Raw genomic sequence first — 17,304 nt, forward strand, 5'->3', positions numbered from 1 at the left:
GTGGCGCACACCTTTAATCCCAGCACTCGGGAGGCAGAGGCAGGCGGATCGCTGTGAGTTCGAGGCTGGCCTGGTCTACAAAGGGAGTCCAGGACAGCCAAGGATATACAGAGAAACCCTGTCTCAAAAAAAAAAAAAAAAAAAAAAAAAAAAAAAAAAAGAGGAGGAGGAGGAGACTTAAATAGGAAAAGGTGGCTACTGCCACGCCTGACAACTGGAGCTCATATCTGGCCTTCAATGCCCCTCAGAGACTTAAGAAGGAATAAAACTTTAATTCCTGAGTGAACCAGCAGTGCAGGTTAGCAGCTTCCAAAATGTACAAATTGACTTAGACAGTTTACTGCCTGCACAGTCACCCAACACTCTCTATAATGTTGGAGCCTCATCTTCGGCTTTCTGGCCTAATATCTCTGCCAGACTTATTCGCAGGGCAGGAACTATTGAGGACTGGCTTACCCTGTCTTGGCAGAGTGCGGCGGCTGACTCTGACTGCATCTAAGCTGCCCATCTGACACCAAGTTTAAGTACATTGGCGGAGCCTGAGAAATTAGGCGTCTGTGTCTTCCTCATCTTGAAACAAACAGGACTTTCTCAGTTTATTGATTGGATTTTGGGTCAGGAGCCGAGCCCCTGTACTGCCTGTGTGCTCTTGCCTAAGACTCGTTAGTCACAGACAGCCCTTCCTTCGCGGGGTGATGTGAAAGGTTAATTATACACAGACCTGACCTACTTTGGAAGAACCAGAGGACAAAACGAATAACTAACTTGCTTCATTTTTCGGTTAGTAGGCAGAGGTTTCGCCTGTCCCTCTCCACACACACCAGCCGTTCGTTTCATGTGCTGCGTAGACTGATAGTTTGGTGCTGAGGAAGCCACTGCACGGTTACTGATCAGGAGATACTGGCTGTTTTCCAGTGGCAACAAGGCTTTTTAAAAAAATGAGGGTGAAAGAACCTTTAAACATTGTTTTCATTGTAATTATTTTTTTTAATGTGTTCAATTGCACAAATAATTCCATCTGTTTTCTTCTAAGAAGCAGTTGGGATAGAAACATATAGCATTCATTATACATATTAATGAACCAGTTAGAACAGTATTCACCCATGTAGTTACTATTGTGGCTGTCTAGAGATAGTGATTCTGTTTCTACCTTAGATTATTTTGCTAATTTATTACTTTATTATCAACAAGTTTTTGGGTTTTGTTGGTTGTTTGGTTTTGTTTTGTTTCAAGATCAGTTCTCACTGTGTAGCCCAGCGTGTTCTGGCACTTACTATGTACACCAGGTTGGCCTTGAAGTCAAAGAGATCAGCCTACCCCTGCCTCTTGAGTCCTAGGTGGGATTAAAGGTGTGAGGCACTTTCCTTGGCTTTCCTCGGTATTTTGAATAGGGGTCTCTGTGTGGTCCTGTCTGGCCTTGGGCTTACTCACTGCTCTAGTGTTAGCCTCCTGAGCAGTAGTATTGCAGAATGTACCATCCCACTGGGTTCCTATACTATTAACTAGTTGGTTCATTGATTTCAGAAGAGCTTGGAATTGAATATGTTGCCTTGTGACTACTGGTCACATGCTCCTGGCCCTTTAATAGACATCAGAACTAGTAGATTTCTTTGGCAATGTGTGAGTGCTTTACCTGCATGCATATATGTGTACCTTATGTAGGAAGGTGTTTGATGCCCTGGATCTGGAATTACAAATGACTCTCAGCAGAAGGTGGATACTGGGATCAGAGCCCCAGACCTCTGCAAAAACAAGTGCCCCTAACCATTGAACCATCTCCAGCCCCCGCTCTGCTTGTTTTCATGGTGTTAAAGTGAAGTCTTTGGTGCCGCTTAAGCACCTGTCTGAAATCCTAGGCTTAGACTTTAGTGTCACTCAGCACCGTTGAAGATCAGGTTTGGGAGGCACGTGGTCTGCTAAGGGGACAGTGGATGTGAACTGCTATTCTGTTCATGTAGCGGTTTGCACTGTAGTGTGGTTCTGTCTTAATTCATGTGACAGTGGCACCACTTAGCAGTTTTCTCTGTGGGAGTGCTTTTTTAATCTTTGCGTCTCTCCTTATCCTTAAAATTAATATCGGAAATCTGAGAATTAATTGTTTCCTGTACTTTCCAGGGATTGACTTAGGTTACATAAATGGCACCATTTACCATATGAAATGCTAATATTTGTTACGGGAAAGAAATCCACTTCACTTGAAAAACTTGATTGCTAAATTAAAGGAGCTCTTTGAAAGGGGGCAGGGATGCAAAATGTTACCACACAGCATTATGATTTTGATGGAGTTCTGCCAGCCGTGGTGTATGCACCCATGACAAGGAAACTACCTAGAATGTGGTTGGTTTCTTGTTCCCAATGGCTTCAAAGAGGCTAGCTTTTCAGCTTCAGGCTGCATAAGGCAATTGGGGAGTTTGTGGTTTGACAAAGGTGCTCCTCTTTACCATCTGTGTGTGCTTACTAACTAGAGGAGGGTAATTGGGAAATTGAAAAAAAAAAAAAAAGGAATTTGAAATTCCTTGTTACTGTGTTGCCTTGGTCCTCTGAGACGCCTATCCTTGCATGCAGGCTGTGCTGGTGGGCCTTGGGTGTATTACTATGTTGGGAGAATTTTGACATGTTTTTTGTCTGATTCTTCAAGAACAGCACTGCCATTGTGTGGTTAGCAGGATAACTACCCAGTGTGACAAATCACCATAGGGTAAGCCTAGGAAAGTTACGTCATGACAGTTGGGTTAAGCAGTTTTCAGCTGGACTTTAAGAAGCCTGAATTCTGGGCGCTGTATGATACTTGCTGAATAGTGCCCAGACCGCTTGATGAGCCCAGTTTTGGGAAGAGTGTGAGCCTACAGCGAGTGTCTCACTTTCACCTGAGTTGGCATTCCACGAGGGTTAGCACGCACTCCATTTTTTTTTTTTTTTTGGTCTTTTTTGAGACAGGGTTTCTCTGTGTAGCCTTGGCTATCCTGGACTCGCTCTGTAGACCAGGCTGGCCTCGAACTCACAGCAATCCACCTGCCTCTGACTTCCGAGTTCTGGGATTAAAGGCGTGCGCCACCACGCCCGGCTAGCACGCACTCCATTAAGAGCATCCATCTTAGTTGGGCTCGGTGCTGCAGGCTTCTAATCCCAGCACTCGGGAGGCAGAGGCAGGTGGATCTTTTGAGTTTGAGGCCAGCCTGGTCTACAAATAGAGTCCACGACAGCCAGGGTTATACAGAGAAACCCTTTGTCTAAAAAGGACAGAACAAAACACATAAGACCATCATCCATCTTGAACTTCATGTCCTTTCTGAGCACACTGCCAAGTGTTCTACCCAGCTGATCTTTTGTTTTGGGGGCTGAAATGTAATCTCTTATAGGCCATTTTCCCAGTGTGACAGTTAAATTCTTTTTTTGGATTGAGAGCATCTTCTTGTTTTTCTTTCATTTCGTGAGTCTCTTTAACAATGGCCCTTTGTCCCTAATCCCCTCTGTTCTGCACTGAGCTTGCGTTGCCACTTGAAACTGTTAGAACTTCCTTGTCACCTCATTTTGCTTTTACCCTCCTTCTGCTTCCCCATCCCTCACCTCTCCTCTTTTCAAAGATCTTTTAGACTCGGGGCCAAACTCAGTGAGAGTTCTTGCCTCGCAGGCAGGAAGCCCTGAGCTCCATCCAACCACCTCTGTTTGCCGTCAGCTCTTCTTTAGTTCCCTCAGCCCTCTCTGCAGCAGGGCTGCTGGATGCCCTGGTTCTTCGGCTAGACAAGCTCCACCACAGAACCATGTCAGCCAGGCCATGTGCACCAGCAGCTCCCTAGCCCTTGAATTGAGCCCTTGGTGGCAGCCTAAACATCTCCCCTTAAAACTCCCACTGTTTTTTAATCTGAAATAAACCAGAACATGGAAAATGCGATTCTGATACTTCTTACCTGGCCTTTTTTTAAATGGCCAGCCCTATCAATTTTTTTAAAAGTATCTTTTTGTCTAGTCCATTTAAGTGTTAAGTCTGCATGCGTACAGTATGTTGCCAGCACTTTGTAAACGCTGGTGTAATGCAGTAGTACTAATGTCCGTGGGCCTGAGCGAGTCCCCTATAATCATGGAGACACTTGTACATCTTCTGCCTTCTGAACTGGTGAATGGTAACCAGATGGCAATCTTTGGAACTGAGAAATCATTTCCTTTTTATCTTTGAAGTTTTCCCTTCAATACTTTGCATTTTGAGCAGTCACCAATTTTTTCTTTTGTTTCAGATACCATTTATTAATTTATGCATAAACTACCATGTTCCAACTTCTAAATGTTTTCAAAAATATGTTTTAGTGTATATTTTCAGTAAATTCTCCATTCTTTATCCTGCAGAAATCCTCAATACATGAACTATTTTGTATTCACTATTCTGGAGAGTCCAGAGAAGTATAGAAAAATGAAAGCTCAGCTGTGTCCCCCTACAGTGCACATGCTTTAGACAATAGCCAACACCTTTCTCTGGGGTTCTTTGACAGCTGCCTGGCTTGTCTGTGCGGTCCACGTGGAGTCCTCTCTTGGCTCTTACTCCTGCATCTCCAGCCAGCAGGCTTGACACTGTACATGTCCCAAGAAGCAGTTGTGACTGGTGTGTGAAATGAGTCACATCTGGTCAGATACCCAGCTTCACTCTGCCATTATGACTTGGCCTGTCTATATGTATAAGACATATGGCCTTCAGTTAAGAAGTCAGCTCAGGTACAGAGGTTAGGCTTGTCCCAGGAACATGGCCAGCCTATGTCCTGACTGGCCATGAGACACAGCTAAGCCATGGCTGCCTAGTGCCTGACAGGTTTAGCTTAGTATTTAAGCTTGTGGGGCTGGAGAGATGGCTCAGCGGTTAAGAGCACTGATTGTTCTTCCAGAGGTCATGAGTTCAATTCCCAGCAACCATATGGTGGCGCACAACCATCTATAATGTGATCTGATGCCCTCCTCTGGCCTGCAGGTGTACATGCAGGCAGAGCACTATGTACGTAATAAACAAACAAACAAACAAACAAATAAATCTTTAAAACAAAATTCAGCTTGTGAAGTTTGTGCTTTCTTTGAATTGGTTTTCCCAATGGCCGTTCTATTTTGTAGTTTGGTTTAAGAGAAAAGTTTTGTTTCTTCTTCATCATGGCTGATTTGACTGTTCCCAAATTGGACCTATAAAAGAATTAGGGGAGGATGGTGACTAGCTTTCAAGTTTTCCCAAAGACGGATCTGTTCCAGGAGCACAGAGGAGGCATGAATTCACTGCTTAGGATGATGACATACTACCTACTGTCAGTTCTCGGTGGATCTGGGGACGTCAAGGCTTCCAAGACCCTGACCCTGGCTCCCTAGGATAAAAAAGGTCTTTATAAAAATGTTCTTGATTGTATTTTTCAGTCTTATGATCCACACTTGGAAAATGGGACTTGCCAGAGAATACTGTCCTGTGACTAGTAGTTTGTTCTCATACTTAGGGACCCATGTCCTTTAAACATTGGTTTTAATCTGTGATTTTACTTTGATTTCTAAGTGAATAGATACAGTGTTTTATGAATATAATGAAGCTTCTTTGAAGGTTGTCATTAATTTATTCCCTCTTAGCAATAATACTACCCCCTGTCTCTTGGAGACAGAACCTCTCACTAGATGTAACCCTAGCGGGCCTGGAACTCATTATGTAGACCAGACTGGTTTCAAACTTGCAACAATCCTCCTGCCTCCACTGTCCGTGTTCTGGGGTTATAGGTGTGCATCACTATGCCTGGCTTTCTCTCAAGAACTTATGTCATGTGACCCAAAAGCTTGACAACTGCTATTTTAGGCTGCAGCTTCATTCTCGCTAGACACTCTTGAGAATAGCTGCGAAGGACCTGCACAGTGCAGCCCAGCCAGCCAGATGCTCAGCAAATATTTTCTCAATAGAGTTAAAGTGAGTGGGCAGAATATGACTTGAAATCCTTCCAAAGCAGTGTTTGAGCAGGAATGCCTTGGACCTTGGGTCCACTCTGTGTCATGGGTAGTGGAGTCTTTTGGAAATCATTTTAGTAGAGTATTTTCTGTTGATTAATTAGCATTTACATCATCTAGACCAGTGCTATTCAATAGAATGGGTTTATATATCATATTTAAACTCCCCTCCCTTTATTTTGAGAAAGAATATCACCAGTTGCCTATGGAATTGTGATCCTCCTGTCAGCCTTTTGAGTAGTTGGAATTGCAGGTCTATGGCACCAAGCTTGGCAGTAGTCAGATTTTTAAAGAGTTAGAAGAAAGAAGTAAAGTTAGATTGGGAGAAAGTTGAGAAGCAAAGCTTATTTTGAGTAATACATTCTATTTAACTTAATATCTAAACTTTCATTTCTACATATAATCAATAGGAGAGTGTACCAGTGAGTTTACAGTCCTTTGGTAATACTAAGGTGATAAATGGTAGATATTTTGTATCTCCGCTGTGTGCAGGGGCTACATTAAAATGACATGTAGCCACATGTGGCTGGTGGCTACTTTACAAGCCCAGACAGATCTAGACTATTCAGTAAATCTAGAGCTGAGTTGAGAACAGTCTAGGGTGGATAAAACTTGTCCTAGAAATGGACAAAAAGTTTGCCTCCATGTTAATACAAGAACATAGATCCTCCGAGGAAACTCTCAGTGGCAGAAGTTCACCTCCCCAGAGTATATAGTGCTAACCATGACACGATAGAGTGAGCACGGATACATTTCACTGAGAGGACAGCTGCTTCTCTGAAAGGAAAGCGCCTCCTCCCTCTCTCTAGACCACGTGGCAAAGCATCATATACAACTCCCGCCTCCTCATGCCATGCCCACCCCCTTGTGTCTGGAGCTAAGCATGCATCTTCAGACTAGTCTAAGGGACTACACCTTCCCTTTTTGGAGGAATTTAAAATTTTTCCCTCCTACATAGTGTTTTTTATAGAAGCTATGCATTTGTCATAGCAGGGGTTTTTGCTGGGAAATGGTGATGGAGACTGGTGGTTGGTTTTGATCTTAGCGCTGAAACTTTCCCCCTGGCCCTTTGGCTTGCATTCTGCCACCGTGTCTTCCCTCTGATGCCACCGTGTCTTCCCTCTGATGCCACCGTGTCTTCCCTCTGAATGTGGTGCCAGGATATGCAAGACGGTGAATTGCTTTTGGGGAAGAAACCACTAGTTTTTCCACCTTCATTTTGTATGCGCGTTACTGTGTTGCAAAACTGAGGGAAGAGTTAAAGCAGCTGCGGTTCTCAGAAATGAGAACCACGGGTAATGGCCCTTCCCCTCTAGAGCGAGTACGAAAGCCCTGACTTTGGCATGAGCTGAATCTATTTCTTTCTTACCAGATGCCATTTTAAAAAGACTTTGTTGAAGGGAAGTATATTGCAGAGGGAAATTTTTGAGAATGTTCACAATCTGTATCTATTTAACAACCTGTTTGATGTGATGCCATGTTTAATTAATATTAGGGTGTCAATTCAGATAGTCACAGTGTTTGCAAGGGGGAAGGGCTCTGTACAGAGCAGACCAACCTAGGGGTGCACAGCATAGTACACTGTGCCAACTTCCCTTCTTGTTAATAGTCCCATGTGCATGTGTGAGTATGTGACCTATAGACTTCCAGCTGCAGTGTCTAAAAACACACTCTCTGGGGGTCTGGCGAGATGGCTCAACAGTTAAGAGCACTGGCTGCTCTTTCTGAGGACCCAGATTCAGTTCCCAGCACCCACATGGCAGCTCACTGCCATCTGTGACTATCACAGAGTGTCCAACTTCTTCTGGCCTCCGAGGGCATCAGGCTTGCACATGGTCCACAGACATACATCCAGACCAACACGCATACACATAAAAATTAAAACATACCCTTTGGAAGTTTTTCTAGTAGACATAATTCATTTTTTTTAAAAGCAGCCCGTGTTTACTTTAAGCTACAACTTTTATTATATAGCCTCCAATAGTCTGTAGCTGTGGAAAAAAAAAATCCATGTTCATTATGCTGTTCCGGTGTTCTCGAAATAATCCTGCTTCGTGCCAGCCGCTGCTCTCTGGCTTTGTATTTTTCTCTGTTGCTCCTCCTCCTGCTGTTAGAACCCTCTCTTTCCAGCTTGCAGCCAGGGGTTGCCATTGTCCAGCAATACTTGAGTGCTTTTGGGGTTGGGGCTCCTTGGTAGGGGAGCCCAGCCTGCTGTGGCATGCACAGCATTCTCCTAGGCACAGCCCTCAGGTTAGGCCTCGCTGTGGCTTCCATCCTGTGGTTCAGGGTGGCTTCCCTGAATGGAATCCATTTTCCCCTAGCCCTGCTCCTTCTTCCCACATCAGCTGGCAGCAGTCCAGGAGGTTCTGCATACTGCCCACACGTTGTCAGCTAGCTTACTTCTGGCCCCTGGCTTGCCCTTTGACAAAGAAATTGATGTTTCAGACTCAGAATTATGTTGCTTAGTGAAGCTAGTCTAATCTATGCCACGGAATGCTCAGACTTTACAGCTACATTCCAGAGATATTGAAATAACATAGATTGTATTTCAATACCTATAAAGATGTGTTATTTAAGTATCTATATGCAATAGGTCTTCCCTCCATCCCCTACTTATCTACAGGTGATCGTTTTGAGGACCCTGAGGGGGTGGCTGGAGCCATAGACAGTGGCAGCCCCGTTCTTTCTCACTAATCTATTAAGTGTAACAGTATATACTGTAGTAAGCATTATATAAATATGCTCTTTATCTGGAAGTCTGATTCTACTATAGGTCTTAGCAGCTGTAGTACATGATTTCCTCCCCCTTTCTGTTGTTAGTTTCTTGACAGCATCTTGCTGTGTAGTCCAGGCTGGCTGCATGCTCAGGATCATCTTGCACGAGCCTCCCTAGCTTACAGGACTACAGGCATGCGCCATCACGCCAGGTCCTTTCTAATTAAGGTGAGAAGGTGAAGGACACATCTTCCCACTTCCTCGTGAGACAGCAGAACTGCTGAGCCGGCAGCATGGCTGCTGCTGTGCTTAGGGATACTTGGGTCACCTGAGCACAACCAGAGCGGGGCTGAGCAGCTGACCTGATAACTGAGTTCTAGGCCAGCACGTGCGGCCTGGATGTATACTGCGTGGAGAGATGATTCTTGCCACAGCCGGACAGAGCTGGCTGCGCACAAGCTCCTCAAGCTAGGTAGAGCCTGTGCACCTTTTGTTTTTTGTACTTTTCCACTTAATATTTTGAGATTGAAGTTAGTTGGTACCTGAAACTATAGAGTGTGAAGCCGGAGTTTTAGGATGGTGCCAATCTCATGAGTGCCTGTCACAGGCCAGACGCTCTTGCAGGTTGCATGCATGCACGACCTTAGTTAAAACCCAGTAACTGTGTAGAGAAGTTCTGCCCTCCCCGCCCCTGGCCATGTTGTACAGAGAAAGAGCTACAAGAATTAAAATAACTTGCTGAACTAAAATAACATTAAGAGACAGTTCTAAACTTTTTTTGTTTGTTTGTTTTGTTTTTTGAGACAGAGTCCTGGACTTACTTTGGAGACCAGGCTGGCTTTGAACTTATAGAGATCTGCCTGCCTTTGCCTCCTAAGTGCTGGGATTAAAGGCATGCGGCTCCATGCCTAGCTCAGTTCTAAACTTTTTATTTCAAGCAACTTGGCGTCTTTTGTCCTTGTTTGTGAGCCTATTTCCAGTGTTTTGTGGCGACTTCATCTTATTTCCCTGAGGAGCAGACCCAAATTTGACCCTGTGTAACCTGTTTGCCATGACACTGTTTGGAGAGCTGTCCCTAGAGAGGCAGGTGCAGACACCAGGCCAGCTGCTGGAGTGCTGCCTGCAGTCTGGCAGTGACCACTAGAAATGCCTGTGGTCAAAGGTCATGCATCTCAGGCCTCCAAGATCAAAGCGCCCTGGGCTCTGGGCTGAAACCCGATTCCTTGTACCTTTCTTTATGCGGTCTTCATTCTGATATCTCAAAAGACTGCAAACAAAGTCACCTTTGTGCCAGGTATCCGTAAGCGTGGCCAGCTTTCCATGTAGAGGTCCATACAGTCTTCATTGCTCTGAGCTAAATAGTTTACTAATACTGGTTTATATATTGATTAAATAATTGAAACTGAGATACAAGAACATTTTGAAGAGAAATAAGGATTTTGGCTATTTTTCTGAGGATGAAAAAAAATTTAAGATTTAGTAGATTGCCAGATAGTGGTGGCACACACCTTTAAGCCTAGCACTCTGTGAGTTCGAGGCCAACCTGGTCTACAAAGCCCAGGACATCCAGGGCTCTGTTACACAGAGAAAAAGTGTCTCAGAAAACAAAAACAAACAAACAAACAAAGAAACAAAAACTATTGCAGAGGACTCACCTACTCTTGGAGCCTTACTCTTACGACAAACTTGCTTGGAATCCACATTTTCTCTTTTTAAAATAGTTACACCATCTTCTTCGCCGACATCCTGATAACACAATGCTAACAGTTCATGCTATATAGAATATAATGGTTTAATTTTCCAGAGTAAACTGCTTTTAATAATGCAACCATGCATCTTCTCCCTCTGTTGCCAGGTTGCTATTAAAATCATAGACAAGACACAGCTGGATGATGAAAACTTGAAGAAGATTTTCCGGGAGGTTCAGATAATGAAGATGCTTTGCCATCCACACATCATCAGGCTCTACCAGGTAGGAGGACCCCGGCTGCTGAGCCCAGGGAGGACTGCGGCTGCTGAGCCCAGGGAGGACTGCAGCTGCTGAGCCCAGGGAGGACTGCAGCTGCTGAGCCCAGGGAGGACTGCGGCTGCAGAGCAAAGGGGGTATGGGGAATGAAGGGCTGCCATTCTTACTCCGTGTGTCTGGTCATTCTAGCATCTCCTCACTCTTGTTTCCCTTGCTCCCCTAGGGGGCTTCACCTGGGCTGGTCCTTTGTGTGTGTCCTTTGATTCTCCCCAAGCACCACACAGACTGAGTCTAAGGCTACAAAGGTTTCCTCTGGATAAGAATTCCTTAGCAGAGACTGTGTTATCTTCTTGTGATTATTTAAACGCTAGTTTAAATTACGAATTACGGTGGTGAAGAATACCTCAAGAATGACTTCTTGCCTCAGCCAACTCCCCACCCCTTTCTCTTTTCTAGACAAGCCTGGGTTTAGTTTTCCAAGGCAGCTTTAATTGTTTGTGATTACCTGGAGGTAAAGACCATGTCATGGACGAGATGTCTGTTGTTTCCTTATCTTCCTAGGAACCAAGCTGCCCTTGTTCCATCATCAAAACCATTCTCTAGCCTTATAGCAAGAGCAATGACTCTGGGATGGAATTTCAGACCGATGGAAAGGCGGGCCTCGCCTTAGCAGGCTAGTGGAAGAGATATTTTGGGGATAGGTGGGGTTTCTCAGATTGCAGTGTGTTGTGTACAGCCAGCCCTGCTCACAGCCCTGCAGAAGCACAGTCATCTCCAGGGTTGAGGGAAGTTGCTGTGAGCCTGCAGTAGATGCTTCCTGACCCAGGTGCGTGTAAGGCTGGAGGAACACACTGATGGCACAATGGGCAGACTTGCATGGCCTGCTGATTTTCATGGAAAAGCAAACATGAAGTGAGGCATGTGTGGTTAGGCCAGCAGCTGTAGCCCTCCTCTCTGGCAGCAGCTTCTCATGAGGAAGTGAGTTCAGTCAGCCAGGCCTGTTGAGATGAATCACACAACAGTGGTGTTGGGCAACAGCTACCTTCTATGAGAAGCAAAGGTAGAGTTCTCCCCGGTGCTGTCTGAACCCCTGCACAGTGAGTGGCAGGTGTTTACCCTTGGCTCCTTACCAGTCTTGGTGGAGGGAAGAAAATTGAGTATTTCCCCCTTGTTTAATTTGTTTTGTTAATATCTGTAGCCCAAACTGGTCTCTAACTCATGATCCTCTTACCTCAGCCTCCCAGATTGCTTGGGAGTAAAGGTGCACATATCCACCCAGCAGCTGAGTAAACATGAATTCACCCTTTAAAGTAAGGCATCCTAACGTCACTGTGGGACTCAGCTGATTGCTGCAGGAAGGTGCTTTTACATGCTAGATTTGTAGTCAAGTCCTCCAAGTTGGCCTGTTGTGCCTATGATCAGGTTGGGCTGTTTGCATTCTCCAGCCCTGCCTTTGACCATGCCTTCTTTGAATTTTTATTTTGCCTTCTGGGAGCTAAAATTGTTAGCGTGGTACTGGGCTGGCAGGAAGGACAACTAGGGAATATCTGGCTGAGGGACCAGCCAGCTTTTTCAGGTCTGTCTCCTCAGATCTATAGAGTGAGCAAGTGTTAGTAACTTACCAGAGACAGCACTTTTGATTTCCTGAGAAGTTCAATAGTGCACGAACATTCATGAAGAGGGGCAAATAGAAAGGAAACACACACTACGATAACTTTTTTTTCTGAACACCTGCAATATTTTTATTATAGAACACTTTTTGTCAGGCTCACAATAGTTGGTTGATACCACCAAAAGGACACAACTGTTTTACTGGAAGATGAACTTAATATGTATGCATATTAGATTATTCTAAAGCCATTAAAAAGGAGGGTCACAAGTTCAAGGCCAGGCTGGGCTATGTAGTGAGTTTTAGACTAGCCTGATCTGTATAGTAAGTTCCTCTCTCAAAACAACCCCTCCAACCAACCAACACACACACAGCAACACACCATATGTGTGCGTGTGTTCCAACACTACACATATGTGGTGTTAAAGATAAAAAAGAAAGCAAGCAGCAAGCAGTGTAATTAATGAACCAAAATGTAGTAAAAGTTCTGGTCTGAATTGTGTAACCTGTGGTTAGAGCCAGGTGTGGCCAAAGTGACTTGAGGAACTAAGCTTACTAGTCAAGTAATTTTAAAATCAGAATTCATTTTTGTTTTTTGTTTTGGGTTGGTTTTGATTTTTTCAAGATAGGGTTTCTCTGTGTGTAATTCTGGCCGTCCTGGACTCGCTTTGTAGACCAGGCTGGCCTCAAACTCCCAGAGATCCACCTGCTTCTACCTCCCAAGTGCTGGGATTAAAGGTGTGCACCATCACTGCCCAGCATTAAACAAAATGTTTTGCTTATTCTATGCATTGGTGTTTTTCCTGAAAGTCTGTGATGGGGAAGGGGAGGACACCCTGGATCCCCTGCAACTGGAGTTACATAGACAGTTATGAGCTGACATGTGGGTGCTGTGAATTGAACTTGGGTCCTTTGGAAGAGCAGCCAATGGTCTTAACCCCTGAGCCATCTCTCTAACCCCAACTTAATTTATTTTAACTTTAGCTAATTTTAATGTAAAAACTGAAGCAGTGTAAAAAGTTTTTTAAATTATTGATTTTTTTTTAATATATATTGAGGTAAACTGTGAATGTTGTTTCCAGCTTTTGTTTTAAGTTGTGGCCACTTAGATACACATGGTGACTGCAGGTCAGTTGTGTTCGTCCTCACATCCTCAGGAGAGATGCCCAGTGCCATCGGTGTCTCTGGGAAAATGAAGTGTTGGTGGCAGTTAGAACCCTGAGGCCTCCTGCTTATGCCCTAGGTGTTTAAAATGTTTATAGTGATCTTGACATAAATTCATATGTGGCATAAAAGGGTTTGGCAAAAAGGCAAACAGCACTGGCTGTGGATTTTTAAAAAGTAGCAAAATAGAAAGCCAGGTGTGGTAGTGCACACCTGTAATCCCGGCACTCTGGGAGGCAGAGGCAGGTGGATCTCTGTGAGTTTGAGGCCAGCCTGGTCTACAGAGCGAGTTCCATGACAGCCAAGGCTACACAGAGCCTGTCCCCAAAAATTTAAAAACGGGATGGGGGGGGAGAGTAGCAAAAATAGACACCGGACAACAAGTACAAGTGATCATATGCTGGCGTTTTATGGGATCCTCCCTTTTTGGATAAATGGTCTGTGGGAGGGAAAGTTGGTACTTCCTTCCATTTAAAAGCCAAGCCCTGAGTGCCTTCTGGGTGGTCCTTCATGAGTTCCAGTGTTCTCCCTAAGGCTCTCCCCCTGGCCTGGGATTGTGTGAAGAGCATCTCGAGCTGTAAGTGATGCTGAAATTGAGGGTTTTTTTTTTTTTCTAGTTCTCATCAGCATCTTTGCTTCTCAGCTTATTGGATTACAGAGACTTGGGACAAGAGGAATGTGCCTCTGAAGCAGCAAACGCTCCCAGTTTCTCCTTCGCAGTAACGTCCATGCCCTCCCTGCTGTGTTGTTCCCTTTGAACAGGGCTGTAATGTGTCAGAATCATTGGTTTTCTTGCTGGGCTAGCTTGTCACCTGTGTCACTATCACTTTCCTGCCTTTGTACAGGTCATGGAGACAGAACGGATGATTTATCTGGTAACAGAATATGCTAGCGGAGGGGAAATATTTGGTAAGTACATTCACTGTGCCTTTTAAACAACTCTTGAGCATGCTATGCAAACCCAGAATAGCTGTCCTGTGCCTCTGTCACTTGCTCAGCTGTCGCTTGATGCTGCCCATCTGCACCGTCACAGTAATTTCAGGCTTTTTTACTCAGTTAAATCCCTCCACTATATTGTGTGTTTAACAAAGGTATTCTGTTTGCTCTAGCTAGAAGGTAAAAGTTAAGGTAAAGCTCAAAACTAAGCATTCCTGCTAGTCACGTGACTGGCTTTCCAGTTGTCAGGCTAGATCTGAGGTTGCCAAGAGTGATGGAGGTCCCACATATGTGAGAGCCCCTGGTATGGGGAAGCCACCCACATTCCTAACCCTTGTTCAAATATAACGGTGAAACCTGTCCCTTGCTGTGTGCATACAGTCCCTGGTGGCTCTGATCATTTGGTGGGTTTGCCTCCTGTAGCTGCTGTTTCTTCTTACACTTGATCATAGTACAACTGAGAGATTTTGTTCTGTGCACACTTGACTTGGAGTTGGTAAAAACTGAAGAAAGAATTCTCTGTGGTGACATTGCCAAAATAAAGGTGAACAGCAGATTCCAAACTTACATTCCTTAATAAGAACCAATACTAATTTAAAATACATTTAGAAGTATAGTATCACATTTAAAGTAGACATTCTTTTTAATTAGTGGCTATATGGTGTGCATGTGGTGTTCGTGTGTGCGCGTTCACATGCACATACAGATGCTAAACTTAACTTAGCAGTTTGAGCATATGTGTACATGTGCTTAACTTAATCCAGCAACTTGAGCTTTTGCCAGAAAAGCCAGCCATGGTGATGCACACCCTTAATTCCAGCACTCTGAATGCTGAGGTAGACCGATCTTTGGGAATTCTAGGCCAACCTGATGTCTACAGTGAGTTCCAGAACAGCCAGGGCTACATGGAGAGATCCTGCCTCAAAAAACCCAAAGACAACTTTTTATTCCCCCCAGGACAAATGCCACTGTCATTCCTATTCTTCTCCTTTAAAGGAGAATCAAGTGTTTTTGTTTTTGTTTTCTTTTTCTTCCCTACCTTCCCTCCCCGCAAGACAGGGATTCTCTGTATAGCCTTGCCTATCCTGGATACCATTTGTAAACCAGGGTGGCCTTGAACGCACAGAGATCAGCCTCCCTGAGTGCTGGGGTTACAGGTGTGCGCCACCACAGCTGGTCGGCGACTCAAGTGTTTCTTTAGTCTTATCTTTAAATGACTATGTTTGTGCTTATTTTATTCTAAAGTTAATGGTAATGGAGTAAAACCTTTAATCCAAATATAGTGTTGAAAGAGATACTTCATTTCAAAGAAATTAATGCACTAAAATCTCAGAAGAATACTATTGTGTGCCAGGAAGATAGTGTAGACTTTTAGTACATATGATAATGACATGCCTATCACTTACTTTGGAGGTGATGGCTCCATATTATGACACTGATTTTCCTTCCATGATGAAATCTGATAGAAGACAAGCATGGAAGTCTACATGTGTCTTAGAATAGAAGAAGGCAAACTGTAAAGCTCCGTAGAGGGGTACAGCAGTGGTGCAGAGAGCACAGACATCTTCCTGGTTTAACAAGTCCATAGAGCAGAGAACAGAAGTTTGTCGGAGACTGCTGGGAGAGAGAGAAGCCTCCTGATGCTGTTGGGGGAGAGCGCTGAGCTGTGCCATGCCAGGCGCATGCTACACTAAAGCTGAGTCACAAATCTGCACAAAAGCAAACAGGCTACTTTCATTGCCTGAAACCTTTTACAAACTTTGTTCTGTAAGGAAGCACAGCATCTCTGAAGCTTTGAGCTGCCTGTTAGCCATGCCAGGCAGGAAAGCGGATCTTAAAAGGAAAGATAAAGGCCGGGCGTGGTGGCGCACGCCTTTAATCCCAGCACTCGGGAGGCAGAGGCAGGTGGATCGCTGTGAGTTCGAGGCCAGCCTGGACTACAAAGTGAGTCTAGGACAGCTAAGACTACACAGAGAGAAACCCTGTCTCGAAAAAACAAACAAACAAAAAAAAAAAAAAAAAAAAAAAAGGAAAGATAAAGCTGGATGTGGTGGTGGCAGAGACAGAGGCAGAAGCAGGCAGATCTCTGTGAGTTCCAGGGCAGCCTGGTCTACAAAGTGAGTCTAGAACAGCCAAGGCTACATAGAAAAACTTTGTCGTGAGGGGGGGAAGCGGGGAGAGGAAAGATAACAGTTCTTTTGTTCATAGACTCTTTGTGTTATGTAGCTTGATACACGAGCATACAGAACATACTTTTGATATCTTGAAAAGGAAATATTACATAATATGTTATAATATACCATTTGAGTAAATAATTTACTTTTTAAGATTTATTTATTATGTCTGCGGTGTTCTGTCTGCATGTATACCAGATGAGGGTCCCAGATCTCATTATGGATGGTTGTGAGCCACCATGGGGTTGCTGGGAATTGAACTCGGGACCTTTGAGAGAACAACCAGTGCTCTTAACCTCTGAGCCGTCTCTCCAGCCCCCGAGGTAGATATTTTATTAATTGACATTATTAATTGTGTGTGTGTGTGTGTGTGTGTGTGTGTGTGTGTGTACGTGTATGCCACAGCATGTGTGTGGAGGTCAGAGTACAACTTGTAGGAGTTGCTTTTTGCCTTCCACCTTGTTTTGGGCCAGGTCTGGTTTCTACCACTTTTCTGTTTACACCAAGCTAGCTGTCCCATGAGCTTCCTGGTGATTCTCCTCTGCCACCCATCTCAGTGTAGAGACACTGAGACTACAGCACCTGACTTATTACATGACACCCAGAGAGGCCTGAACTCTGACCATCAGGCTGTCAAGGCAAGCTCCTTTACTCACTGAGATATCCACTTGGCCCACTAATAGACTTTTTAATGATCCAGTTGAAGGGGGGAAATGATGTATTACCCAAAGAAATCACCAAAACCTCACATAGACCTGTGGAGGAGCTCCGTTTCTGACCAGCTTGCC

The 17,304-nt window shown here is 44.5% G+C and overlaps 1 protein-coding gene across 8 annotated transcripts in view; it reads left to right on the forward strand.

Moving 5' to 3' along the window:
* The window catches only part of SIK3 (SIK family kinase 3), a 213,391-nt gene that overhangs the window by 98,304 nt on the left and 97,783 nt on the right, over positions 1-17,304 (forward strand). For all 8 annotated transcript variants that reach the window (XM_084782642.1, XM_084782637.1, XM_084782636.1 and 5 more), the window contains exons 2-3: positions 10,523-10,639; positions 14,252-14,315. In XM_084782642.1, coding sequence (XP_084638768.1) covers positions 10,523-10,639; positions 14,252-14,315 — 181 coding nt within the window. The remainder of the gene's footprint in view (positions 1-10,522; positions 10,640-14,251; positions 14,316-17,304) is intronic.

The sequence above is a fragment of the Acomys minous genome (assembly GCF_964271855.1).
Source record: "Acomys minous genome assembly, chromosome: 5".
Taxonomy (NCBI): Eukaryota; Metazoa; Chordata; class Mammalia; order Rodentia; family Muridae; genus Acomys; species Acomys minous.